This window comes from Marmota flaviventris, chromosome 6 (assembly GCF_047511675.1).
Source record: "Marmota flaviventris isolate mMarFla1 chromosome 6, mMarFla1.hap1, whole genome shotgun sequence".
Taxonomy (NCBI): domain Eukaryota; kingdom Metazoa; phylum Chordata; class Mammalia; order Rodentia; family Sciuridae; genus Marmota; species Marmota flaviventris.
The window spans coordinates 9,220,114-9,247,146 of NC_092503.1; the positions used below are offsets into that span (position 1 = coordinate 9,220,114).

Consider the following 27,033-nt stretch of genomic DNA (forward strand, 5'->3'; position numbering starts at 1 on the left):
ATTATGCTGTTGTCCTAATGTCATTTAATGAATAATCCATCCTCCCCACTGATTTAAGTGTTGTCTTTATCACAGACTGGATTTGGGTCTATTTTTGGACACTTTGCTATTTCTTAGTGGCTGCTGGCACCCTGCTGCTTTGCAGCCCATCAGATACCATCAACACTTCAACATGACATCTTTAATCTGTTTAGCTAAGTGTGTTTAAATTAAACCAATCTATAAACTTTAGCATTAGAATGTCAAGGTTAAAAAATGTGTTGATTCTCATTTGAATCACCTTATGAAATTCACTGATATAGTCTGAGAAAATACTGCCCTTTTCCCCACATTTTCTGTATTGAAATTTAGGAACATGGAATACCAAGTTTCCCCTTTTACTTGAGTCTTCTCTCCCACATAAAAACAAACAAACAAACAAAAAAGGAAAGAAAGAAAGGCAAGGAAACCACCTGGCCTGTCTAATGAATAGCTCTTTCTGGTCTTGGGATGGCCTGTGGCTAGTCTGTTCGTCCTCTTTGCAAACCACCACTGGGTGGACAGCTGGGGCCTTGGGCCAGGGAGCCTGATTATACTCTAACACCCTATACTGCTTCAGGAAAACAAAGTTACCCTAAGTCCAATATGAACAGAAGTTTCATCACAAGCCTGTGGGCTTCTCAAATACAGAGTTCACCAAGGGTCACTCAGCTCTGGGGATGGACTTCCAGTCACTCTGGTGGACAGTGGATATGAAGTGACTGTGCCGAGGGCCTGACAAAAATGCTTCATGCTTTAGTTAGGAAAGACCCCTTCCTCTGCAGTTTTTTTTTATTTTTTTTAGTTGTTGATGGACCTTTACTTTGTTTATTTATATGTGGTGCTGAGAATCGAACCCAGTGCCTCACATATGCCAGGCAAGCGTGCTACCACTGAGCCACAACCCTGAAGTTTTGTTTTAAGGGACTGAATCAGCAGCATATTCTCTGCATCCTCCAAACTCTAAGTTATGAGGCTTTGTTTTCAGAGTAAGAGCTTCAGAAAGCACAAAAGATTGGGAGACTAAGATGGCGAAGAGTTCAGAAAATTGCTTGTCTAGAAGATTCAGCCCTGACCTCCTTCACCTACAGAGGTGGCGGGTGGTACTCAGGCACCAGTGAGGAGCAGGAACCCAGGCTGTGTTGGACCTCTCACTCCCCGCCTGAGGCTGGAACTCCAGGCAGGCAGCCTCAGCTTCAGAAAGACTGCTGGGAGCCGAGAGGTAAATATGAAGGAACAGAGGGCTGTGGACCAGGACAGGAGAGTGGAAGTACAGGAAGCCTTGACAGCAAACTGGCCAGAAGAATTTTCATCAAGATCAAGGAAAGAATCAGAGGGGAACCAGTCACAGCACGTACCCTCAAAAAGTCACAATCCATTTAATTAGGACAGAAAATACTACTGTTCTTTCAAAACTGTTTTTTTATAACTTATAGGCATATTATTTGGTTATGTATGTGATCCTATTGGTCTACCTGGTTATAATTCTTGTACGTTTGTTTGCATTTTTTTGGTAATTTTCTAGAACATTCTATCTTATTCAACCTGACTCCCGCTGACGATAAACCAACAGGGAGTACCTCTTTAGCTTCACCAGGGACCTTCCTCTCCTAGCCAGCTCAGTCCCTCTTGGACTCTCTCTCCAAACTTACCCTTCCTATACATTGCTCTCTGACTTCTTAGTTCTCAACCCAAATGCTTTGGTCCCTTAAACACATACATTAAGGCCATAAGGTCACATTAAGGCCCATTCTACAACTTGGCTCAGGTTTCTGATTCTGAAATGCCTCTTTTATTCTTTTCCTCTACTTCTCCCTCCTCCCTCTCTTGGTCTTTCTCCCCCCTCTCCCTCTCTTGGTCTTTCTCCCCCCTCTCCCTCCCTTTCTTCTTTCCTAGCATTGGTGATTGAGTGCAGAATGTCACATATGCTAGGCAAGCACTCTACCACTCAACTACATCCCTGGCCCCGTCTACTTTTTGAGACAGCATCTAAGTTGCCCAGGCTGGTCTCAAACTTGGGATCCTCCTGCCTCAGTCTCCTAAACAGCTGGGAATACAAGCATGTGCCACCATGCCTGGCTTTATTCTCTTTCTTTTCCCACCCCCTGTAGTACAAAGCTTCTCCTACCACATATAATTAAAACCCCTTCATGAGGTCTCACTGCCCATGGAAGAAAATCCAAGCTTCTTATGCCATTGAAAAATCAAGCATTTTGGCGGCCTGGTCCTTTCATTCCAATCCATCCCCTATTTTCAATATCCATCACAAATCTTTACTCTTGTTTCAAACCTCACATTTTCCCAGACTCTTCTACATCTCTTGCCTTTTCTCATGCTATACTTTTTCTGTCCTTATTCCCTCCTCTTCCTACATGTCAAGGTCTATCCAGAGAGATCCATCCTTCCCAGAGCCTACCTGGTGACATTCATTCAGTCACATTCTGGTAAAGTCAGCCTTCTGTTACAGTTACTTGCTGTTAGTTGGTCAGGCCCACCACTCAGTCATAAGGCTCACAGAAGTCCTGTCTTATTTAGAAAATATTTTCCAAAATACTTGCAAAATACCTTGCATGGAGTGATGTAACTTAAGTTGAGGAACAAAAACCCAGATCCACTCTTAAAAAAATTAAAAGAAATTATTTAGGAAGAGCAAAGAATGGGAATCCAGCTGTGTGTGCTCCAGGGGGCTTTCGGTACAGCTGAAGAGGACGGACAGAGGAAAGCTCTTAAACGAAAACAGAAGTCCATGTAAGCTGTTTTAAAACAAAGACAAGTGGTTGCTGGGCTTTCTGCAGGAGTTGGCATTAGTGTATCGGTGGAGACAGCCTCTGACAGTCCAGCGTCCTTGCACAAGCGGCTTCTCTGGAATACTGGATGCTTCAAGTCTGAAGAATCTTGCATCGTCTGTTATGGGCACACTTGCGAGAGGGCCCTACGTGTCCTCCCAGCTCCATTTTGTTAGGGTCTGACATAAGAGAGTCTGCTTTGATACTGCTATCTTTCATAGAGGCAAGGACTTAATGTGAGTTCTTGATAGTGTAGATGAAATAATACTACATTTTGTCAGAGATCTAACCTTTATAACATTATTGCTATTTCACAGAGGGGGAGATCAAATTTTCCTTATGTATACTACTTAAGTCTTAGTTCTAAGAACATGACTTGCTAGCCAGGCACAGTGGCACATTCCTGTAAATCCAGTGCTTGAGAGGCTGAGGCAGAAGGATCACACATTCAAGGTCATCCATGGCAACTTAGCAAGACCCTATCTTAAAATAAAAAGGGTTGGGGGTTCAGCTCAGTGGTAAAGAAACCCTGGAGTTCAATCCCCAGGGCTGAGGCAGGGACGGGTGGGGGGAGAGAAAGAAAATAACTTGCTGTGATTGATCACAGAATAAGTGATTTTTAGCAAACCACGGAAAAATTTATTTTTAGAACATGACACCACCATGGGCTTAAAAATCATACCTTCGGAGTTATGAAAGCTGTCTCAGATACTGTAGAAAAGTTGGAAGATGCAGGCATAGACGGAATAAGGAGCTTGGATAATGGTAAAATCTAGAAGGTGGGTATGTGATTATTTACTATGAAATTCACTTACCTTTTCTGTGCTTAAGATTTTAACAAAATGTTGGAAAAGTCAACAAACAAAATTTGCACGGACAATCACTGTCTTCTGAGCTTGGAGAGAAGATACACAGGAGATACAGGGAAGGGCTGTGTTCCCTGGAGTCACCTGCCATCTCCTGGTGCCTATGAACTCAGTGCCTGACACGCAGTAAGTGCTCAGTAAATTAAGTATTTGTTAAACAAACACCACCCAGGACATGTCCAGATGATACAGCCCATTATACACGGAGGTTGTATAGCACATGTGGTATCGCCTAGTGCTCCTAGGGCCACAACGAAACAAACAACCTGAGATTAAATCAAGTTCAACAGAATGATTCAATCAGAGACGCTGCAACACAGTATGTAAGAGGCTATTGCTGGTGTAACACAGCAGACTGTTTCAATGAAGATCAGAAAATTAAATAAATAAAAGAATACACTCTAAAAGAATAGGATAAACAGTATAGCATAGTAAATACAGAACTGGTAACAGACCCTTTATTATCATTAGTGAATAGAATGTGCTGTACATAAATGCATGTACCTCTTTTACAGGATTAGCAGTGTGGGGGTCTTACAAGAGCATCACTAAAGACACCTGCATAAAGCACTGAGCTATCACGTTAGTGAAGCCAGAATTAGACAGCCAATCAGCATAGATGAAGGTAAATCAAAGTCAGGTCGGATCAAGGAGGCCAATTTTGAGTGAGTCTGGGAAGCTGGAGACTGTTCCCTGAAGGATTGAATATTAATTCCTTCAGAGCCTTTCCTCCACCCTTATCAAGAACCTGCCCCTTCTCCAACCTGTTGCTAAGGTAACCTGTCCCAAGAATTGCCCCTCCCTACAAGGAGGGGTTAAGTGTCCTTGGTTGCATCATCCTGCCTTTCCCCCATCAGGCTACCCGTTCCCCACCTTTTGGCTATCCCACCGAGCATTTTCTAGGCCTAGTCATGTACACAGGAAGGAGAGAGAGAAGGGGAAGAGGGCAGAACAAAAGAAGCCTAGGACATATAAAAAGGGCAGAACGTCTCGCTTCTGGAGGATACCAGGATACCAGCTATGGCCCCCTTCGCCCTCCAGGGAGAAGTCTATGTTACCACATTTTAAATAAACCCCTGCTTTATATGCTTTCTTAGGTGGGCTTCTCTAATGTTCAAACTTCAACATTTGAGGGAGCAGAACTCAACACCAGCAACCAGTGGTATCATAAGTCAGCAACCACATCACTAGGTGAGGGGGCTTTCTGAGCTTCATTATGTTCTTACAGGGCGCCACAGTCATATATGTAATCTGTCACTGACCAACACATTTCAATATGGCACATGACTTTATATAATATGGGTAAAATATGCACTAGGAGAATACTAGTCCACTGGGTGGATTTTAAATCACATCATGAAACTGGTGGAATCTGATTCAAGTAAACTGCACATGGGTATAGTGATTAAGAACTTGGGTTCTAAAACTAGTAGAGGTTTAGATCCCAGCTTCACCCTGGTTAGCTGTGTGAATGTGGGCAGCTGGCTTCACCCTCCTAGCATTCATGCTTCTAAAATGGGTATAACAACATTATTTTCTTCTTCCGGGTTTTGTTAAGATATTAAATGACATAATGCATATAGAGCATTTAACATGATACCTTACAGTAGAACACATTTAGCAGAGGTTTCCTTAATGAGAAGGGGCTTGTCTAAAATATAAAGAACGAAGACCAGCAGTCTTCGAGCAAATCTTCATCTGAATGGTACAACTATCAATTTATGCTACCAAGGAAAAGGTCGGACAGCTATATTTCCAAATGTTTTCAATGACACATCATGTTACTAGAGCAACTTTAAAATAAAGAGATGACACTAAGCACCTAAGGGCTACAAGGATCTGCTTTAAGGCTCCTGCGGCCAGTAACTTCTTTGTTCTCAACCCCAATAATCCCTGTGGTTTCTCAACTGCAGAGGCTGCTCCTACAATAACCCACTCTGCCTCCTGGCTGAGGTTCAAGCTCTCAGGAACCTCTCTAGTCTTTTCTTCTAACTTCCCCTCCTCTCTCATTTCTGCAGAGTGACATTTTCAGACTCTTCTTTTTGGCCCTGCATGGTACCAAGCTCTTCCTGACTGACTGTCCTCAGCGCTACTGCCCCCGGGACAACTCCACAAACCCTTCTCAGCTCAAAGGCCTCCAAGGTCTGGATTCTTTAGCAGTCCACGCTTTAGGCTGCCAAGAGAGCTTTCCTAGGACACAACCTGAAACTATTCCCTTGCTTGGGAGGAAAAGATGACTTTAAAGGTCATTAAATATTTATTTTCTCTCGCATTCAAATTGGAATTTACCTTATTAATGGAAGAAGAAGGAGAAGGAGAAGACGAAGAGGGTGGTGACTGGCTAAGACCTTCAACACAACCAATCTGAGCCAAAATATCCACCTTGAAATAAAAAAGGTGCTCAGTGAACGGGTGAGAAAAAGTAAACCAAAGCCTTTCCCAGGAACAGCAAACGGGTGGCAGGGCTAAATTAGCCACAACAATCTAGCGTGCCACTCACTCCAAACACCACATGCAAAGGCCCCAATCAACAGCAGTGCAGTTTACCTTCTCAAATCTGCTGCCCGGTATCAGAATACAGCATCACTGAAGCACCCGAAGTAATAATAAAGCTGCACAGAAGGAATGGAGCCAAAGTCATGCATGTCACGCAGCCACCAAAACAAACTCCAGGGAAAGGACAGCCAAGGTTTCAAAATGCCAAGGTTCTGAATATTTTGCTTTTAAAGGTACTAGACAAGTGAGAGACCAGCCAGGATCAACAAAGCCACTTTGTCACCTCGAAGCTAACACAGAGGCACCAGTGGGTCCTACCAATCCCTGCTGTGAGCAGGATGGACTGGTCAGTCCATGAACACAGGAGCAAACATCCTGTGTGTGTGTGCCAAGGTTCTCCCTGGCTTGCAGGGCAGCAGCTTTGTGAGATGAGTGACTGACTGGACCCCACAACGCCAGCCAACGGCCAGACTGCAGCACTGTTGTCAAGAGCACAACTGTGGAGCAGCTTCCTGGCCTCAAATCCCAGCCCCACAGCCGTGCAGTGGGGAGTCAGTGCTGGTGAAGTCTGCAGTGTAGTGAGCGTGTACTTTTCCAGGTATCTCTCATTATTCTCATTTTACAGATGTAAATAAACATAAATCTGGAATTCAATTTATGCACGAAGAAAATCAAGATGGAGTAACATGGACCAGTTTACATTCCCAACTAAAATTAATAAAACTAACAAACAGAAAACTGTTTTCAAATTGCTGGATATCAGGCAATGAACTCTTGGGACACAAGAAATAACAAAGTAAACCCTACAGCTGCCCTAGATTACTGCCTGAAGAGATTTTCCAGGTCACACGTAAGGGATGGAGAACCTACAAAGCACAGGGGTCTCTCACTTGGGGCAGCAGAACTGGCATGTGAGGCAGAGCACTGCCAAGGACACCCCAGATCTGAAGCTGACACCTGACCAACACCTCATGTGAAGAAACTGCCCCATCAGGGAAAGAATCACATGTCAGAACAAAGGACAATCCTCACAGGGCTGTTCCTCCAGCTGGTACAGAAACTGACCTCACAGTGCACCAGACACAGCAATACAGGGCTCTGCTTCAGTTGAAGGGCAAAAACATGTCTAGAGTGAATGTACTCTGGTCCCACTTGTAGAAGTTTAAAAATAGAACTGGAAAGAAGGAGAGTTTCAAAGTAACTAAAGTCTATACCATATCAAGGCTGAAAAACATTTATGGGAATGCAAAATTATCCACCATATTACAAGGTTAAAAATCACAATGTCTGCCATGTAATAAAAACTGACCAGCATAAGAAAGTGGGAAAATATGACCAATAACAAAGTAAAAACCAGTTGATGCTGACTCGTGATGACACAGATGACAGAATCAGCAATATTTAAGAGCAAGAAGCTTTCAAAAATCATATGGGGAGAGGAAATAGGCAAAATGGACTCCCAAGAGGTGACAACTTTAAAAGCACCCCCCCCCAAAAAAAAAACCCCAAAAAACAAATTTCAAAACACTCATGTTGAAGCACACTGAATCAATGTAAATCCATGGGCCCACGGTACTAAAACCAGAAGAAAGGAAAACTCAATCACTAGTCTGAGCAGCCATGAAACAACACCTAACTCTGAAAACTGATAATTAAAGAGAAAGCATTCTACATTTATACTCAATTTCTAATTCACGGTAGCTGCCTGGCTCCGGCTGATGGAGGGAAACAGTGGCAAGCCAGTCCGGCCCCAGAAGGAACAACAGCACTGCTTCAGGCAAGGGCTGCACGTGGAGGGAGCCAGGAGGTGAGGGGCTAACAGTGCTAAGTTACACCAGACAGCTTACGGGCAGGAGGAGAAAGCACGTGACGGAGGCAAAAGACTGGCACCGACCTGAACCAGGGTTTGCTCTGATCAACCTCAGCGGCTGAGAGAACGTGAAATGTGCAACATGACCTGTGTTACATTCTTACCTAAAATGTCCAATTGAGTCCATTAAGCCCATAGATAAGTTATATCTATACAACTTGTAGAAAATAACGGGGATAAAGGAACAACTTAATACCACAAAGAAACAACCAGACAAATCCAGCAGACAGGAATTCTAAAGAACAGTCTAAGTCAGAATTTAAAAGTAGGCCTTGTGCTAGTTTTGATAAAAAGGAAATTTAAAAGGACACAATCGGATGTAATGTAACGTAATGCTGGGTCCCATCAAGGATACTTGTTCACAAGTCAGCTGTCAAGGACGTTCTGGGACAGTGGGAAAATTAAAACTGGCCTGCATATTAGGTGAGGTAAGAACTTACTGAAAAGGAAAGGTAAAGATTATCCACTTTTAAAAGGCTGCAAACTTCCAGGCCAAGACTTTCCCCAAGGGTATACACAAGGAAAATGAACAGAAAGAAAGTTACCCATTCGTTCACTAAGCAAGAAGGCTGTTTGGAGAAGATTGAGGTTTTTTGATTTGTTTGTTTGTTTTGTTTTGAATATCACTTTCCACATGACTACAATAACAAAATCTTTTTCAGACATTTCTCATTCACCAAATATCTAATAACCATGTGCCAACTGTGTTAGAAAGGGGAACAGGAAGCAAATATCTGCTTCCTATGCACAGACACATTTTAAACAGAATGACAAAAGATTTTACTCTTACCCCAAAGGGCCTGAATTCTACCATCTAGTAAAAAATTACCAAGCATGAAAAAAGTGGGAAAATAACAAGGTAAAAACCAATTGACGCTGACTCAGTGATGACACAGATGACAGAATCAGCAATATTTAAGAGCAAGAAGGGTTCAAAAATCAAATGAGGAAACAGGTCAAGTGGTATCCCAAAAAGTGACAACCTTAAAAGCCCCCCTCAAAAAGCCAGATACCCCCGCCCCTCAAAAAACAAACAAAAAGCATTCAAGTTGAAACCCACTAAATCAATGTAAATCCATGGGCCTAACTGGTAAAAATCCTAACCAAAATACAGAAGACTTGGAAATTTCCTATTTAGTTCCTTACAAAACTTGAATTTAAAAGTCATGATCTGGTTCTACAGATGAACCTCTATGATGAGAAACACTGCTTAAGAGATAAGTGCACACACCGCTTTAGCAATGAAGATGAACCCAGGACACACCAGATGCACTTAGGCCAGGTGCAGCAAGACCACAGACGGGGAGATACCAAAACAAGTCTAGTTACTTAAAATTCCCCTGCTAGTTCACATGCCAACCCACAGACGTCAATTTCAGGCGTTAATTATTTAAATAATTGGATAATAAATGGAGTGGCAAAATAGATGGGTAATACTTCTGTTACCTTAGACGGTTTATGTACTTTGCTAGCCCAAAGTCTTAACAGGTAGGTTTACACAGGGAATAGATGATGCCACAGCCAGCCAACACAGCTTCCTTTGCGACAGACCTGCCTAACAGAAGTCCAGGTGAAATGGCCTTTTATGGGCACTGCTGACAGCAGCTGCTGACTGCTGCTCAAGGCCCTGATTATTGTAGCTTTCAGGTTGAAAACAAAAACCCTTTGTTTTTGACATTTGTTTCCAATTAGACTAAAACAAGCAACAACAGAAACCACCTTTACAACAGATCTCATTAGCATGTATTCTTGAAAAGTCCCCCAGAGGAATCGAGCTGTCACCTGATAGGAGTCAAGCATCTGAAATGAGGTTAGTATGGACACCAGTACAAAGTCTTCCTTAAAAAGTCCTGTAATCAAGTAGATTCATGTGGGGGATGGGAAGGGTAGCCTTTCCCACACAGGCTTTTAGAGAGGCAAGTTCAGCAGGCAGTTATGAGCCATCTAGGGCATTATAAGTCTCACCTGAGGTAATGAAATAAGCAAATCTAATACTTTCGTGAAGGTTTTTTTTTTTTTACTGGTTTAAAATGGTCTAAAAATAGCCTTAAGTGGTCTAAAAATGGACTTCTTTTGAGACACAAGAAAGCAAACTATATTGCTCTTCTTATCCCTAAAGGGATAAGAATAATTTTATTGGCTAAAGCCAATAAAAATTACGTCACAACAAATATGATATGGAAAGTTTCTGCATAATAGGAAGAAGTTATGTCCCTAAATAACCACTTAACTTTGTGTATGTATTTAATATCCAAACTGTGAAAAAAGTAATTAACAATCCCAGTGAGTTTTCTGTAAGAGCAGGTGACGTTTTTGATTGTATGACCTATCAGAGGGAAGGACAATGGCTACTGGCAGACAGCTCTCGGGCCTCCAGCCAATGCTCAGAACACACATAGCTGAAATCTGTGCATTTCACAATACTAACACTGTGAAGCACCTTGTGATGTATTTATGACTGAGAAAAATAATTCATTTATTTGTTACTTTTTTTTATGTGGTGCTGAGGATCGAACCCAGGGCCTCGTACCTGCTAAGTGAGTGCTCTACCACTGAGCCACAACCCCAGGCCTGAGAAAAATAATTCAAATAAGCTCAGAGCACTTGGTTACAGTGCAAGGCTTCTTATAAGTTATTGGGAATGGAAAAGATACAATCTTTGCTTATCAGGCTTAGAAATTTACAAATGAGCGATATAATTTGAATTGGAATCACAAATCGTGCTAAGAGAACCCAGAGGAAGGACAGAGGAGGAGTGAAGAGAAACAAAAGCAGGTTTCATGAAAGACATCGTGTGTGAGCTGAACCTCAAACGGGTAGATGGATGACAGTAAATGGAAGGAGTGTGCCGCCATCCCTAGGAGAGTCAAGGGTGCAGAGAACAGGTGGACAGCCCCAGGGCCGGGTGCACAGCCAGTGTGGCTGCAGCAGACACATCCCTAAGGGCATGGATGGGGCCATGCAGAGGACTCAGAAATGTAACCATAAGTTCAGATGAATTTCTTCTACAGTTTCCCCACGTGCAGGTGTTCAGAGTCTGCTTGCGGAACTTTGCCTTACTCAAAGTAGTGACTGCCTCCTGGGACAGCCCTCTGACTTATAGCAGATAGCTGGTTCAGGAGCCAATATAGAGTCCCTAGAGTTTCTTAAGCAAAGAACTGACATATTTAATGGCTTGTTTTAGAGGTATATAAGAGAACAATTATTAAACCACCACTAAGTACCAACTATTGTTCTAAATACTTTAGGACCGTTTTTTTCATTTACTATTCTTTCCAATAATCCTATGAGGTTGTAGAAGTGAGGCACAGAGAGATTAAATAGCTTACCCTAAGTCACACAGAAAGTATGAGATCTGGGATTAAAACCTAGGCAATTTGGCCTGGAGCCTGATGCCACGCTATGCTACCTCTGGAGGATGATTTCAGAGAGAGACTCCATTAGGGCATTGCAATGGTTCTCAGTCCTTCCCCTCCCCTTACATATATAAAGAACAGAGAACATACCTATCAATAATGAGGGCTTATGATAGCACTTGGGAGTTTTAAAATAGAATAAAAGGAGGGCACAGAAAAAAAGTAACATTCAGGGAAGGTCAGGAAGAGAAACTAGTTTTGTGGGGAAATCATGAGCAATTTTGAAGCTGAGTTTGAGATACAGAAGAGACTAGCAGACAAGAACTGTTGGGCAAAAAACTAGAAATTGGGCAAATGGGAAACTCAAGAGTGGGAGACATTTTTAAAGAATCATCTCTACGATTAGGGAGGGTATAAGAGGAGAAAGGATGGAACAAAAAAGAAGGACAGAGGAGCCCCTGGAAAGGGAAGAGGTGGGAAGGAAGAACAGTACTTCTGAAATATCTCCCATGTATCCGCCACCCTTTACCCTGCGGCCTCCCCTGCCAACCCCCAGGAAGCAGGCGTCTGACCTCAGCCAGACATCAGCCTGGGTCTGACCCCAAAGCTTCCTCTGCCCCGCAGGCCTTGGTGGGGGTGAAGGGAGACCAGGAGAAATTGAAGCCAAGGAGGAGAGAGATTCGAGGAATTCCGTGTCATTAAGATTTTAACAAAATGAGAAGCAGAGTTTTTCCAATTATGCATATCTTTCTAGTATTTAAAGAAAACAGAAAAATCTCTCAAGCCCAAATCCTTCAGATAAAACACACAGGTTTATCAAACTTTTAATTAAAGTTTAATCCCATTGTTATTAAGTACAAGAATATCTTTCCAATAACTTCTCCAAAGTAAGGATTCTAACAGAAGCAGAGATCTGAGTTTTTAAAGATGTACAGCGAGACCCTTTTTAGAACCGAGGCAATTGACATAACTTGTCCATCAATGAATGGGTGACAGAGACAAGGACAGCTATTAATGTGACTTTTAACAGTTTCTGGGACTCACCACCACCTGCTACTGACTTTTCCTAGTGGTACAGTGCTAATATGAAACTGTAAAACCAGAGAACAGGGAGACTGGGATCACCCATGGAAATGACCCTCCCCTTCCAAAGGCCATGGGCTGGCCGTCCTCAACCACCTCACACGAAACCTGTATTCCAGGAAGACAACAATCAGAGCTGTGCTCACGCAGGGAGGGCTGTGTGCATGTGTGCTTAAACACATGTTAAATATAACATCACCCACACTGCGGTGCCTTTCAAAAAGAAGTTCTGCATCACCCCATCTACACATCTCAACCCCACATCCCTCCTATGGCAGCCATGGCATAGCATCCTGTGCTTCACTGGACCAGCCCTGATGACAGACACGTCATTTCATTTTGCTATTAGAAACAAAGCTGCAGCGTAAGCTTCTTGTCCAGAGCCCATGATCTGAGAGCGGACGTGCAGGATGAACTCTGCACTGCTGGGTGAGCTAATGCACCGCAGAGACCACATCACCAACCACCCCAAAAAGCTTCGCCAATTTACCCTTCACCAGCTTGGTATCAGAACTCCTCCCTGACCACACCTTTGTCCCACCAGGTATTACTGAAATGTTCTCATCCTCTGCTATTTGATGGAAGAAGCTTGGAATGGCAGTTTCCCCAAGTTAGATATATTATATGTAATTTATCTATATATATGTATACATATATAAAATATATTATATATTTTAAACAATGAACCATTTCTTTATACCTTTTGCCCATTTTTTCCTGAGTTGTTTATTTTTTTCTTATAGATTTACAAGGGTTCTTTGTATGTTAATGGAACTATCCTACATCTGTATAACCTATTAGAAGTACTTTTCCTAGTTTAATATTACTTTTCGACTTAAATGTACTGATTCCCTCTGTCTGCTAGACATGTATCAGGTTTAGAAATGCATTCCAGAGTCAAAGGTCATTTTAAAAAAAAAGTTGCCTATATTACTTGTCTCAAAACAAAGCCATGCCCTGGGAGACAGCAAGGGCCAGAGAATGGGCAAACCTGGGAGCAAAAAAATTTAAAGCTACCAACCAATAATGGTTGTCTGGTTTCTCACTCAAAACACCTTTCAGAGCATTTAAAAAAACATACCATATTTATAGCCTATTTAAATCATTCTCATATCCCAGATAACCGAGATTGGAGATAGCTGTTAACTTATTAGTTCTTACATTAAATTCAAATAAATTAATCATGGTCAGACTTTCTGGATTTTATTTTCACTTGTAGCTCAACTTTTCTTTGTTTTCAAAGGATTTGATTTAGGGCTGGGGTTGTAGCTCAGTGGTAGAGCACTTGCCTTGCATGCAGGAGACATTGGGTTCGATTCTCAGCACCACATAAAAATAAATAAATAAAATAAAGATATTGGATCCATCTATAACTAAAAAAAAAAATTTTAAATAAGGATTTAGTGTTAGACTGGATTAATAAAATCCAGTTTTTCAAAAATTGGATTTACTATTTTCTTAATAACCTGGAAAAAAATTAAGATTTATACTAATCAGTTATCACTACACTTGAATACTGCTAATTTATATTACTTTTTAACAAAACAAGATTTGAATCTTTGAGTTTGTGTCATTGGCTAGTCTTTCCTAAGACAACGGCTGAGGTACGTTCCCAGAATTAAAGAGGCTGCTTCCTCCATTCACTCTATGGTCACTCCATCGTGTTCCCCTCTTATTAAAATGCTGCCCTTTACTTTCACACAAGCCCACTTCATGAGGATGTCTTTACATAATTCAGGGAATCTCAAATGGATTGCATCTGCTCCCAGGGGACACTTGGCAACATCCGTGGCTGCCACAGCTGTGTGTGCGCATCCTGCAGCACAAAGGAGGGGGTGGGGCAGGGGGTGGCCGTGGGAGGCATCAGGCCTCTAATGTCAACAGTGCTCAGCTTGAGAATCCCTGGAAAACCAGGTAAGGTGAAAGTACTATTTCTTTACATGTCATAGTGAGTAACCTTTAAGTGACCAATGTTCAAGGATTATAGTAACAAAGGGTAGAAAGATGTTTAACTGCTGTGACCATGTTGTCTCGATTCTTTTTTTTTTTGAACGAGGTATTGACACTAAGGCGTTTAATTACTGAACCACATCTGCAACCCTGTTTTACATTTTATTTAAAGACAAGAGTCTCGCTGAGTTGCTCATAGCCTTGCTAAGTTGCTGGGGCTGGCTTTGAACTTGCAATACTTCTTCCTCAGCCTCCTGAGCTGCTAAGGTTACAGTGTGCACCATGGTACCTGGTTTGCCTCTGAATTTTAAAGATCTGGGACAGACAACTTGTAACTCTTGATATGTATAAAAACTATTTTTAAATGTACAGAATCTACAGTTAATCTATGGCAATAGTACTCTGATAGCACTTTTAGAAGGTTTAGAGGATAGAGCATGTAAGCAAAATCACATCCTTGAAAAGGATTAGGCTTAACATAATTTAAAATACTTTATGTAGTTAAAAAAATTACCAAGAAATAACACCTCATAAAGCCCCCCATTTTTGATACCGGAATTGAACCCAGAGGTGTTTAACCACTGAGCCACATCCCCAGCTCTTTTTTATATTTTATTTAGAGACAGGGTCTTGCCGAGTTGCTTGGGGCCTTGCTCAGTCTGAGGCTGACTTTGAACTTGTGATCCACGTGCCTCAGCCTCCCCAGCCACTGAGATTACAGGCATGCACTGAACCTAGTGCCCATTTGTTCTTAAAGATGTACATGGCAACAACATTTTGATACCCATCTTCTTTGATACCCATGTCACTCATTCTGATTAAGCATTAAGTATATAAATGTACTAAGCACATTCACCTAAACTGGTCAAATTTTAATAAAAACAAATGTAAAGTTCTGCTATTATTTCTCTCAAATTATTTTAACTCTTCTAAGTCTTCTTAAAGCAACATGATAATTGCACAACTGCTGAATGCCTGGATCTGCTCAGAACTTTTACCTTCTAGGGCAGCATGAGGGGCCTCCAACTCTGACAGAGGGAGCCCTGTTCTCAGGCCCCGATCCTGCCCAAGCTCTGACACTGACTACCTCCACAACAGAACCCTTCTCTTCTTTCCAGAGAGTATTTGCAACTTTGGGATTTGTGTTCACAGACTTTTTAAAAGCAACTTTTGACATCTATCTTTTTTTTTTTTTTTATCATTGATTCTGAAAACAGTTTTTAGCAGGCTTAACAGGCGAGTTCTTTGTTAATACCCAGCAGAAATGCCACACAACAAACCTAAAAGTTACTCTGCATATGCATTAGGGAATGACAATAGCTATGACCCAGCACAAGCTGTCATCAATGCACGTTGCCTTCAGGAAAGCCATGGTAACCAGCAGGACAATGTGAAACATACCTGGTTGCTGCTGTTGGAGGCTGCCGAATTCACTTGAACTGTACTTGCTGAGAGGGAATCAAGGAAAGCTTGGTCAGCCACTGAATTTCCACATGAAAACTGATCTTTTCCATCATTAGGTAACATCTAAATATTAGAAAAAAACCACAATTATTTTCATAGATTAGGGTCATTTCACAGTGGGAGCCTCTGAGGGCAAGTAAGCGTTAGCTTCTGTTCTGGAAAAGGGCTTCATGTTCTTTGAGGCTAAAAATTCTCCTCTAAGCACTGCTTTTGCTGCATTCTACAATTTTGATAAGTTGCATTTTCATTTTTACTTGAACTGTTATTTCTATTGATATTATTTCTTCTTTGATTCATATGCTATTTAGAATTGTATTTAAAAATTCCCAGTATTTGCGGATTTTCCAACTATCTTTCTGTACCGATTTTGAGTTTGACTCCACTGTGGTCTCAGAGCAAATATTTTATGTGTTCTCTCTTTTTTTTTTAAGGAGTATGTACTTAAAATTTTTTTTAAAATTAAAAAAAATTGTGTGTTGGGGATCAAACTAAGAACCTTTGTGCACACTAGGCAAGCATTCTACTACCCCTGAGCTACACACCCAGGCCTCTCCTTTTAAACATGCTGAGGTATGTTTTATAGTTCAGAACATGGTCTGTCTTGAGGATGTTTCACGTGAATTTGAGGTGAAAGTTCATTCTGTTGTTGTTCTATGAGGAAGTCCACAGACATCCATTATATCCAGTTGACTGACAGTGCTGTTGAGTTCAACTAGGTTCTTACTGAATTTTTGCCTGTTGGATCTGTTCATATTTGACTTAGGTGGTCTATATTCTTAAAGAACAAGCAAACCCAAGAATGTGTGAAAAGACTATTTCTTTCTAGAAGTAAGTGGAATTCTAGAAAATAAAATGCCAATATCAACTTAAACCCTTTTCCTAATCTTGTTCACTTTTAGGATTCCAGATACATAGCACACAGAGCTAACACAGGATTAAATCTCATACCCATGGACTGAGCTCAGAGGCCTGTGAACCATGGGGACAAGGTTGGGGTGTGTGGGTGTACGTATCTGAAGGAAGATCTACAGATCTCCTGAGATTCTCCTGAAGGTTTCAGACTCCCCAGCCCTCCCTCTCAATCAAGGACAGACAGGCAGCCTTCCTTCCCACTCCATAGCTGGGCCCCAGGGAAACACCTTCAGGGCACTCTTGCCCTCCACTGGAGGGGGCTGAAGCACTTCTTGATGTATCTTCAACTTGACTAATAAGCACCAGAGGCAAGAGGCAAGCGCACCAAGTACCTATTACTCTTTGAGACACCTAGAGACTACCAGCAGGGGGTGCCAGGCAGTTGACTCAGAAGAGGGTTTTGTCTCTGATGGGTCTGTCCCAAGCAGGGACCTCCTTCAGGGTGTTGTGACACTGTCCTTGGGACCTATCACAGCAGAGCACAAGGCAATTCTCATAGCTGGGCACTCAAGCCACTCTTCTGCATAAGAAAACGGGAGAAGGAACTGAGAGGCGTGCCCTTTGAGAAAATCTGTTTAAATTTTGTGAATTGACTACAATAAACATATTCAGGCACCAGCTATTACACAACACTAGCAAAGGAAAAGTAAGAATTTTAATTCAGAAATACTAAAAGGAACTTAATCTAAATGTCTGTAGTTACTCTTTGGAGCTTGGATCTATAGGTAATATATTTTCTTAGTTCCTCTTCAATGTATTTTCCATATTTTATACAATTTGCATTTCTTTCTTTTATAATTATTACTTTTGCATTTTTATGATTTTTTTTGACAAATATTACTGTCATCTGGCTGTGCTTTGACAAATGATGAAAAGATGCTTGAAGTTCTTACTTCTACGTAGTCTGTGGGGACGAGCCCTCGCTCTCCTTTGCTGTTTCTTCCTTCCAGCCATCCTCCACCCACATCCTGATAAAGTTACCAAGAAAGAAAAGAAAAAGACCACAGTTAGAATTTCCTGTAGAAATTTCACTTTGGAAATTGTTATAAATGTATTTGTAAAATATTACAAATATAAATTGTTAGACTGAAAATCGATAAACATCAAGATTCTTATTACTTCAGAGTTTACACTATACAAAATTTTAAATTTTTAAATCTTTTTTACTCCAGAAAATGATGTGATTTACAAACAAGCCAAATAGCACTTTGATAATAAGTGATCAAAGACTGAAAACAGCCTTTCCCTAGATCACCATCATCTGTGATTTCTATTCACTCTGTGGCAGATGACAAAATTAATCTGCAGTTTTGTCAAGTGAAGAACGCACATCCCCATCCTGCACCTGTACTGCCTGTTGTGACCTCTCTGGCCAACACAACAAGGTGGAAACAGTCTAGGGGCATTTAGAGCCTGTCCTTAAGGGGCTCTACACACTGTAGCTCATTCTTTTGGAACCCCAAGCCACCATGTGAATTAATTTGAGATGTTAGATGATGAGTCTTCCTGTAGCTCAACCCAAAGCCAGCCCTGCAGCCCAGGAGAACTGTGAGATACATGGATGAGGCTCTCTCAGACTATTTAGCCCCTGGGTGGGCATCAGGTGACTGGAGACACCAGCATTCCAGACCAGAAGAACCACTGGCTGACAAGTAGGTTCCTGTGCAATAACACACAGGTGTTGGTCTGAACCACAAAGTTTTGGAAACATCTGTCATGCAGCAAAAGCTAACTGATTCATGGTTTGTTTTTTCCAGATAAAAGATATTAATAGACTTAAATTATGCTGCAGAAGTTGATTATATCAAGTTTCCCAGTTTTCTACATATTATCACCACAAAATTCTACTTTTTTCTCCTGAAGATAGTTTTCTTACATTTGTAAATAATGCCATAATTAGTTAATAATTATCTGAATCTGGATAACCACATTCTTATTTAATTAACACAAAATCTGAATGCATTTATGGGGTGCCATGTGATAATGCGGTGCCATGTGATATTTCAATACACAAATACACTGTGTAATGTTCAAATCATGGTAAATTTAATTATCTCCTCAAACATTTATTATTTCTTTTTGGTGAAACCATTCAAAATTCTTTTTTTTTTTTTAGCTTTTTTGAAATATACATTATAGTTATCTAACCATATTTTTTTAAAAAATAATTTTAAATTACAACTTTGATACTTTTTGAAGCCAAGAGTGACTGGAAGAAATACTATTTTACTTAGAAAATGAAGAAATACTCAGTGGACAAAAAATTATGCAAATAAAAAAATTTTTACTACCATTGAAAATGGAGGGCTGGGGTTGTGGCTCAGCAGTAGAGTGCTCACCTAGCATGTGTGCGGCCCTGGGTTCGATCCTCAGCACCACATATAAATAAATAAAAATAAACATATTGAGTCTAACTACAACTACAAAAAAAATAAATGTTTTTAAAAAAAAAGAAAATGGCACCTAGGGCTGGGGCTGGGGCTCAGAGGTAGGGCACTTGCCTGGCATGTGTGAGGCACTGGGTTTGATTCTCAGCACTCGTATAAAGAAATAAAATCTATCAACAACTAAAAAAAATACTAAAAAAAAAAAAAGAAAATGGAACCTATTTGCTAATATATACCTAACAAATCATCCAAAATTAGTACATGTACTTGGTTCTACCCAGTAATTCTTTTTTGCATCTAAGGCAATAAAAATAGGTCCTTAAAATACTGTCACTATGAAGACCCTACCATCACCTCTGCCAACTGCCTTGTCCTTCCCTGACCTTAGTGCTGCCAGTCCTCACTCTGCATCTGGGGACGCACCTGTGTCTGCTCCTTCCCTTCTCCCAACAGCACCCTCAGCTTTCCTGGCACCTTGCTCCAGCCTGCTCTCCAGCTCTGCACCACCAGGTTTCAACGGCCGCCACCCTGCAGGGCAGGACTGGCAGTTCACTGCTCTTCCCACCTGGCATGTCCAAAGTTAACATTCTTGGACATACCTGACCAACATCCTTTAACGCAGCTGCCATTCTCAGGTGCAAAGGCCGAGCGCCTCAGCAACCCTTGCCTTTTTCCTCTGCTTAAGCACTGCATCCCACAGGCCTGGCGCTCCAAGCTTTCTCCTCCATCTTTCACCTCCTATTGCCATAACTCAAAATCACATCCTGAGACTCCAGCCTCCTCTACAACAATAACAACGAAAGCCACCACTAGCCTCCAAGGAAGGCACAGCTCACTAGACGAAGCCCATAGTCGATAGCCTGGCTCCCAGAGGGGTCTGATAGTTTTGAAAAACAGTTTTCTTAGTCTATTTCCTACCAGCTTATACACACCTGTGCTCTAGGACACCTGTTTACACGTAACAGGCCACAGAGCAGACAAAAAAAGGACAGGCTTCAAAGATGAACAGATGTAACTTTGACTCTTCTTCAGTCACTTACAAGCAGAGTGATCACGGGCAAGTTACCTAATCTGAGCATCCCATGCCCACCTTGGGGACTTCATGGCAAAACACATTCAAGATTACGTACATTGCACTTGCCAAACACCTGGCTCTAAACTGTTAACAAATGATAATTGAGATGGCTAAAACAACAACAAAAAAACACTGAATGCTTTTGAATCTGTACACCTTTGATGCAACTACTCTGTCTGGGATGTCTTGGCAGTCCTGTCTGAAGAAACCTCAATAGAGCTTCAAGATCACCTAGTCAGATTTCCTTTTGCATCAAAGCTCATTCTGGTTAAAACAAATAGAAATAGCCTCCTCCTCTGCTGAGCTGCCAACAGCAACAGGCCAATAACTCTGCACCCTGAGGTAGATCTCCTTGAATTCCTCTTCTATCACAAGTTCCTACGGAGAAGGAGGTCTGACTGTCTTGAGGTTTACTCTTCAGGGTACCTGGTACACAGTCTCATGCACAGTAGGAAGGAGCCCAGTGAAATTACTGAATGAAAAATAATATTTTGGATGAACTTCAAATCTACAATGCTTTAGTTTATGGAATAAAAGGATGCTGAACACATTTTCTAGGACATGTATTCCCAAAGGATAAGCCCAGGAAAGATCACAGAAAACGTGATCTTCTGCACTAACCTATCAAACTCGAGGTTGAGTGTATCTAATACTGTTTACTAACATTAACACTCTAGTGAGTTTTTAAGCTCAATTTTCAAATCAGCAAAGTTTTATGTGGCTATGGATATTGGGCTAATGGGTTATTTGATAATATTAGGAAACTGATTATCTTTTTTGGGGGGGGGATACTGGGGATTGAACTCAGGTGCACTCAACTGCTGAGCCACATCCCCAGCCCTATTTTTTGAATTTTATTTAGAGACAGGGTCTCACTGAGTTGCTTAGCACCTCGCTATTGCTGAGGATGGCTTTGGACTCACGATCTTCCTGTCTCAGCTTCCTGAGCCACTGGGATTACAGGCATACGCCATGGCCAGGAAATCAATAATTTTGTTGGGTGGGATAGAATGGTATTGTCATTATGTCTAAAACCAGCTCCATTTCTCAGAGATACATATTGAAATATTTTGTTTGGTTTTGTATTGTAAGCCAGGATCTTGGTATGTTGTCCAGGCAGGCCTCAAATTACTGGGCTCAAGCAAACCTCCTGCCTTGGCCTCCCAAGTGTCCGGAACTACAGAAAAGCACCACTGTGCCATGCTTGAAATCTTTATGCATGAAATGATACAACGAAATCTGCTTCAAAAATGACACTGAATGCTTTTGAATCTGTACACCTTTGATGCAAGGGGTCAGGAGAGGGAAGCTAGAGGGATAATCAGGAGTAGAGACGACATGAGACTGACCACGGTGGGCTGATAATTACTGAAACTGGATAATGGGACGATGGGGACAAAGATATGGTTAATATATTCTCTCTCCCAATATGTATTTGAAATTTTATAAAATAATTTAAAAATGAAAATAATGTGCCTACTGCAGGCCAGACAGTACACATAGTCTAGCCTACAAAGGGCAAGGAAACAGAAGAACCTGGTTTCCAGCCTCAAGGAACTCCTTGGTTCATGTGGGAAGCAGCCACACACACACAGTGGGTACAGCAGGACAGGGCAGGCAGTCTCACAGGGCCTCACAGAGTACTCAGTGATGGCCCCAAGGATTCCACTCCTTCTGGAGAAGACATCCTTTAAAACCATGGATAGGATTTTCTATTGTGTTTTAAGACACAGACACATCGGGATGGAACATCTGTGAGGAGGCATGCCAGGCAGGGCAACGACACGAGCAAGAGTGCAGTCACAACAAATGGGTCTGTGTGCTTGTGAGAGCGTGCGCATAAGTGTGTGCGTGCTTGTAAGAGACCAAGTGTGAGAATGTGACTGTGAACCTGTAAATGTGCATTTGTAAATGTCTGTAGACACTAAATGTGAGAGTGTGTTGGTACGAGTCTGTAAGAGTGTGTGGTGGTGCAAGTGTGTTTATGAGTGAGGATGTAAGTGTGTGGCTATGTACGGGGTGCACATGCCTGTGCATGCGTAAGAGAGGGTGTGCATATGTTGGAAAGCTGGAGAGGAAGGACGGGGCCAGATGGCAGGTGTCTTGTAGACCTACAGCTGGCAGTTTGAACAGGCCACAGGGGGAGAAGGGCCAGCCAGGAAGGCACCCAGTCCAGGCACCAAGGGGAGGGCTTCACTCAAGGCAGTGACAGTAGAGACAGAGAGGGGAAAGGCTAGATGTGAGCAAGTGTAAGGCCAGCGTCTTTCTGTGATGTACAGCTGTAGCTGAGGAGAATGAATGGGTGCGTTCCACATTAGAAAAAAAGAGACTTCAGGAAGAGGACTGGCTCAGCATGTGTGGTGAGCCTGTAGATCCCACACCACAGGATGTTTGAAGGGCTTATGAAAAAGCGTCATAAAGATGCCTAGGACTCTGCTGGACAGCCAAGTGGGAGCTTCAGCAGCCTGGCCAAGCTGCAGATACCAGGAATTTAGTACACAGGAGGCAATAAACAATTCTGAAAATGTGTAACATGAGGAAAATGGGCCAAAGATGTGAATACCTACATCACGAGGCAGAAGGAAGAGCGGATCATAAAAGCATGTGAAGATGCATGCATGTATATCTATGTACACAAGAGGAGAGTGGCACAGGGCATCAGATAGGATCAGCAGCCTGTGCTAGAGGCGATCAGTAAGAAAAACCAATGCAGACCTCTCTGAAAAGTGAGGAGCCTAGAGCAAGGGCAAGGCTTCCAAGACTTCCACAAGACTACCCCTGTACTCCGTGTGGGTAACTGAGCAAGTGCATGGTCAGAGAAGCAGAACATACAGCGTGGAACCCAGAGACAGTGGCAGGGACTAGGGAGGACGTCTGCCAGAAGCACAGGCCAGAGGTGTGCACAGAGCGGTGTCAGAGTTAGGCACTCTCAGTGGTGTTGGGGATGAGTAGGAAGAGGTAAAGAAAGAGTAACAACAAAGTTTTGCTGATTTTACAACTGTAAAGACCGACTCCCCATGCCTGCTTTTGGTCCTTCTCTAGCTGCATATACCCAGATGAAATACTAGTAATTGAGACAATTTTTCTTAAAATTTTACTACACGGACAGTTTTCAGCAGCTGCCCACACTGCATTAGAGATCAACCCTACAAAAATTATGTTCAATTATGTTCATCTCATAATTTTACTATACTCTGTAAGAAGGTTTACACGTAAAAAGGACAATTAATCAAAAGGCTGAGGCAGGAGGATTATAAATTCAAGATCAGCCTGGACAACTTAGTAAGACCCTGCCTCAAAAAAAAGGGCTGGGGTACTATAGCTCAGTAGTAGGGCACCCCTGGGTTCAATCCTCAGTACTGAAAAAAAAATCAGAATAAAATAAAATGAAAAATTAAGTAGACTGAGGCACATATCACACAGAGGTAGTAGAAAACACTTTAACAGGATCTGGACCCAAGATGATTGAAAAAAAATGAGTATTATTTTTGCCTCTGCACTACTCAGCAATAAAAATCATAAAAGAAATTCAATTGTCAATAAAGATTTCATTTTGTGAAAGGAAGTATGCTGAATCTGAGATAAAAGATCACATGGCTGCTTATCAGAGAGGGTGGAAATACACCTAGCTAAGTGAGAAGAGATACAAACACGTGTGAGGACACGTGTTAATGTGTGTGGGTACATACCTGAGCATGTGAAGATGCATGCATGTGTATCTATGTACACATGTGCAAACAGTTCTGTGAAGATGCAGAAATCCTTGTTATACATATAGCCATTTCTTCACTGAATAAAAGCTGAAGCAGTAACATAACTAAGCAGAGAGAACTCGCTGGGAGCAAGGCTGATGCTTTGCTAGCACATACTGCCCTCTGGCAATCTACTTTAGGGATGGAGCTCAGAACAACAACAGCGCTCAGTAAGCAGAGCTGTGAGGAAGGTCAGCACCACCTCTCCTGCATTCTAAAGACACAGCACCATGAGGGGAAAGCAGACTGAACTAAGCTCCACAACAACAGAGGGTGCTTGAAAGGTTATCAATAACAAAGAAAACAATTATGAAACAGAGATCTAATAAACTCAATCATTTCCCCAGCTATCTCTAGGAAGCTTTTCTCAGTGTTTATGTAATAGCCTCTTACTACTTCATCAACAGAAAAAAAATTTAAGCAACAGAAAAGAATTAATGTGAGTATGAATGATCAACTTAGCAAAAAAAATTAAACCTTAAAAATAAGTCCACAAAATGAGCATGGCAGTGCAAGCCTCCCAGAAACTTGGGAGGCTGAGGGAGGATGATCACAAGTTCAAGGCCAGTTTCAGCAACTTAAGGTAGAGCATCCCTGGGCTCAATGTCCTATACAAAAAAACAAAAACAAGGAATAACCAAATGTTCTCTTACCGGATTTGTAATAGTGATGATTTCTCCTTCATTAACCGTCAGTTCATTATTCCCAGGTTCAGCAGCAAAATCATACATAACCCGAGCCTATTGGGGGTACGGAAGAGAAGAAAAAATTTCAGGTGAATGTAGACCCAACAGTAAAACCCAAACCACCATTACTGTCCACTTTGTAAACAGACTGGTATGAACAGAAAGGGGGCCGGGGCTGACTGTAAAAGGGAAGACCCATTACCAGAATGGTTTGTCAGCTGTACTGGGGACAGGTAACACCAATGGTGAGACAGTCCCTCATGTTCTGGAAGGGGGACAGTTTTCAGCAGCTACCCACACTGCATTAGCGATCAACCCTACAAAAAGAACTCTAAATACACCTGTTTCATTAAAATTAAAAACCATGCATGAAGCTGAAATACAGATGCTGCTGATTCTGGGACAGCTCGCTCTCAGGAACCGAGGCAAGGGATGTCAGACTCCTCCATCTTTAGAAGAATCCCTTACTGTTAAAACTCTCACTAGCCACATCTGGAGCCAGCCACTGGGATAAACCCGACAATGCAGAATCTTGTGGCCCTAACTCAGACCCATAAGCTCCGTGTAACAGACACTCTGCTACACCACTCGCCACCGCACCGTGCCCTACAGGGCCGAGTGGGTCAGGCAAAGAAAGCTGCAGTTCGACAACTTCTCCCCGAAATGAAATCTCCATTTCAAATAAGACAGACCAAGAGGAAGCTGCTGTGGCTGAGGAGAGGAGGGCCTGTTCTTCAGGCTCTTCCTCCAGAGGAGCCTGGGGACGGCGGGCCAGGAGGGCATGCTTGCGGGGACACTGCCAGGCACGGCTTCACGACAGAAAACCCCCATGATAAAAAGTGCACATGCGTGTACACAGAGTGTCCTCTAGACAGCCTTACAATGTCTATAAGGCAGACTTGGCCCACTTCCCATCTTAATAATTATACCCCATGGACTCTCTTCCACAAGGCATCTCATCAACTGGGGACGGCATGTCCCTAGGAAACACAGGGCTGCCTTAAAAGCAACTGGTTCCCACGGGCAAATTCAGTTACCTAACAGGACGGGGCTCACTTGCTCGACACCCACCACAGGGCAGGAACAGGCCAGGCCCTTCTGCTCACCTCAGCCCTCTCCGTAAGTGCCTGACTGTGCTTGAAATTCTTTTAATGGGGATGAAGGACTCGCCACCAGTGACAAAGATTGGAGGAAAAAAATCCCTCCTTTGAAATAAAGAAGAAAATAACAAGATAGACTGATGGGTGGACATGTGATAAAGCAGGCATCATAAATGCAAAATGTCCGGAATCTAGATAGTGGATTTATGGTATTTCGTGGAAAATTATTCCAACTTTTCTACACATTTGAAAATTTTCCTTATAAAATGTTGGAGCAAAACAAATGGTAGAGGAGTCTGTCGGTTAAGAAATGCCATCAGTTCTTTTTTCTCTGTCACTGACAGGCCAGGAAGGGGCTGAGGGGCAGAGGCAAGGGAGCAAACCCTGCCAGCTCTGCAGTCAACTCGGGTCAGGACAAAGGACAAAGAAACCACGTGGAGGTATTTTTCTCACACAGCTGCAAAGTAGATAGAATTCTGTTTGTCATGTTGTGGGATATTTTTTAAAAACATGTCACATCAACCTCAGTCCTCCGTGCAGAGAGGGCAGCTAGGAGATAAATGCACAGGGTGCTCCGCGGAAGGAAGTGAGCTTCCCCTGGAAAGGAGCCCAGTATGCTAACTGCGCCAAGCTCCAGGGTGGCAGAGGAACCTGCTGTTGTGTCACTGTTCCTTAAGAATCCTGCTTAAAATTTAAAAAGTCCAGCTAAATCCAACCAGTCCCCAAATACAGAATTCCTAAGCCCTGTGTTTAGGAATTTATAGTTTGGTGAAACCAAATGTGAAATAAGTAAAAAATGAAGAGATGGACACCCACCCCAACACTTTCAGACATCACCGCACACTTACTCACCCCTAGGTTTGAACGTTTGTCTTTTCTAAAATTCAGGTTGGAATTTAATCCTAAATGTCAGCTGGGAGGTGGGGCCTAATGCCACCATAAAGGGCCCGTGGGAGCAAGTTCACCCTCTCCTGCTGCCCTGCCATGTAAAGACACAACACCCTCCCTCCACAGGACAAAGTGTTCAAGGCACCATCTTGGAAGCAGACAGGCCAGGCCCTAGCCTCCCAGCCTTGATCTTGGACTGCCTGGCCTCCAAAATAGTGAGAAAATATTTTTCTGCTCTATAAATTTCCTAGTCTCTGGTGTTCTGTTACAGCATCATAAAGGACTATAAGACACACGTGGAAAAATATAACCAGTTAGCTTTATTTAAAACATTGAATTAAAAC

General features: G+C 42.2%; 1 protein-coding gene across 1 annotated transcript in view; it reads right to left on the minus strand.

Moving 5' to 3' along the window:
• Snx9 (sorting nexin 9) overlaps positions 1 to 27,033 on the minus strand; it is a 105,533-nt gene that overhangs the window by 38,747 nt on the left and 39,753 nt on the right. The window contains exons 2-4 of the mRNA XM_027939496.3: positions 24,669 to 24,755; positions 17,695 to 17,769; positions 15,827 to 15,952 (exon numbers count right to left, since the gene is read on the minus strand). Coding sequence (XP_027795297.2) covers positions 15,827 to 15,952; positions 17,695 to 17,769; positions 24,669 to 24,755 — 288 coding nt within the window. The remainder of the gene's footprint in view (positions 1 to 15,826; positions 15,953 to 17,694; positions 17,770 to 24,668; positions 24,756 to 27,033) is intronic.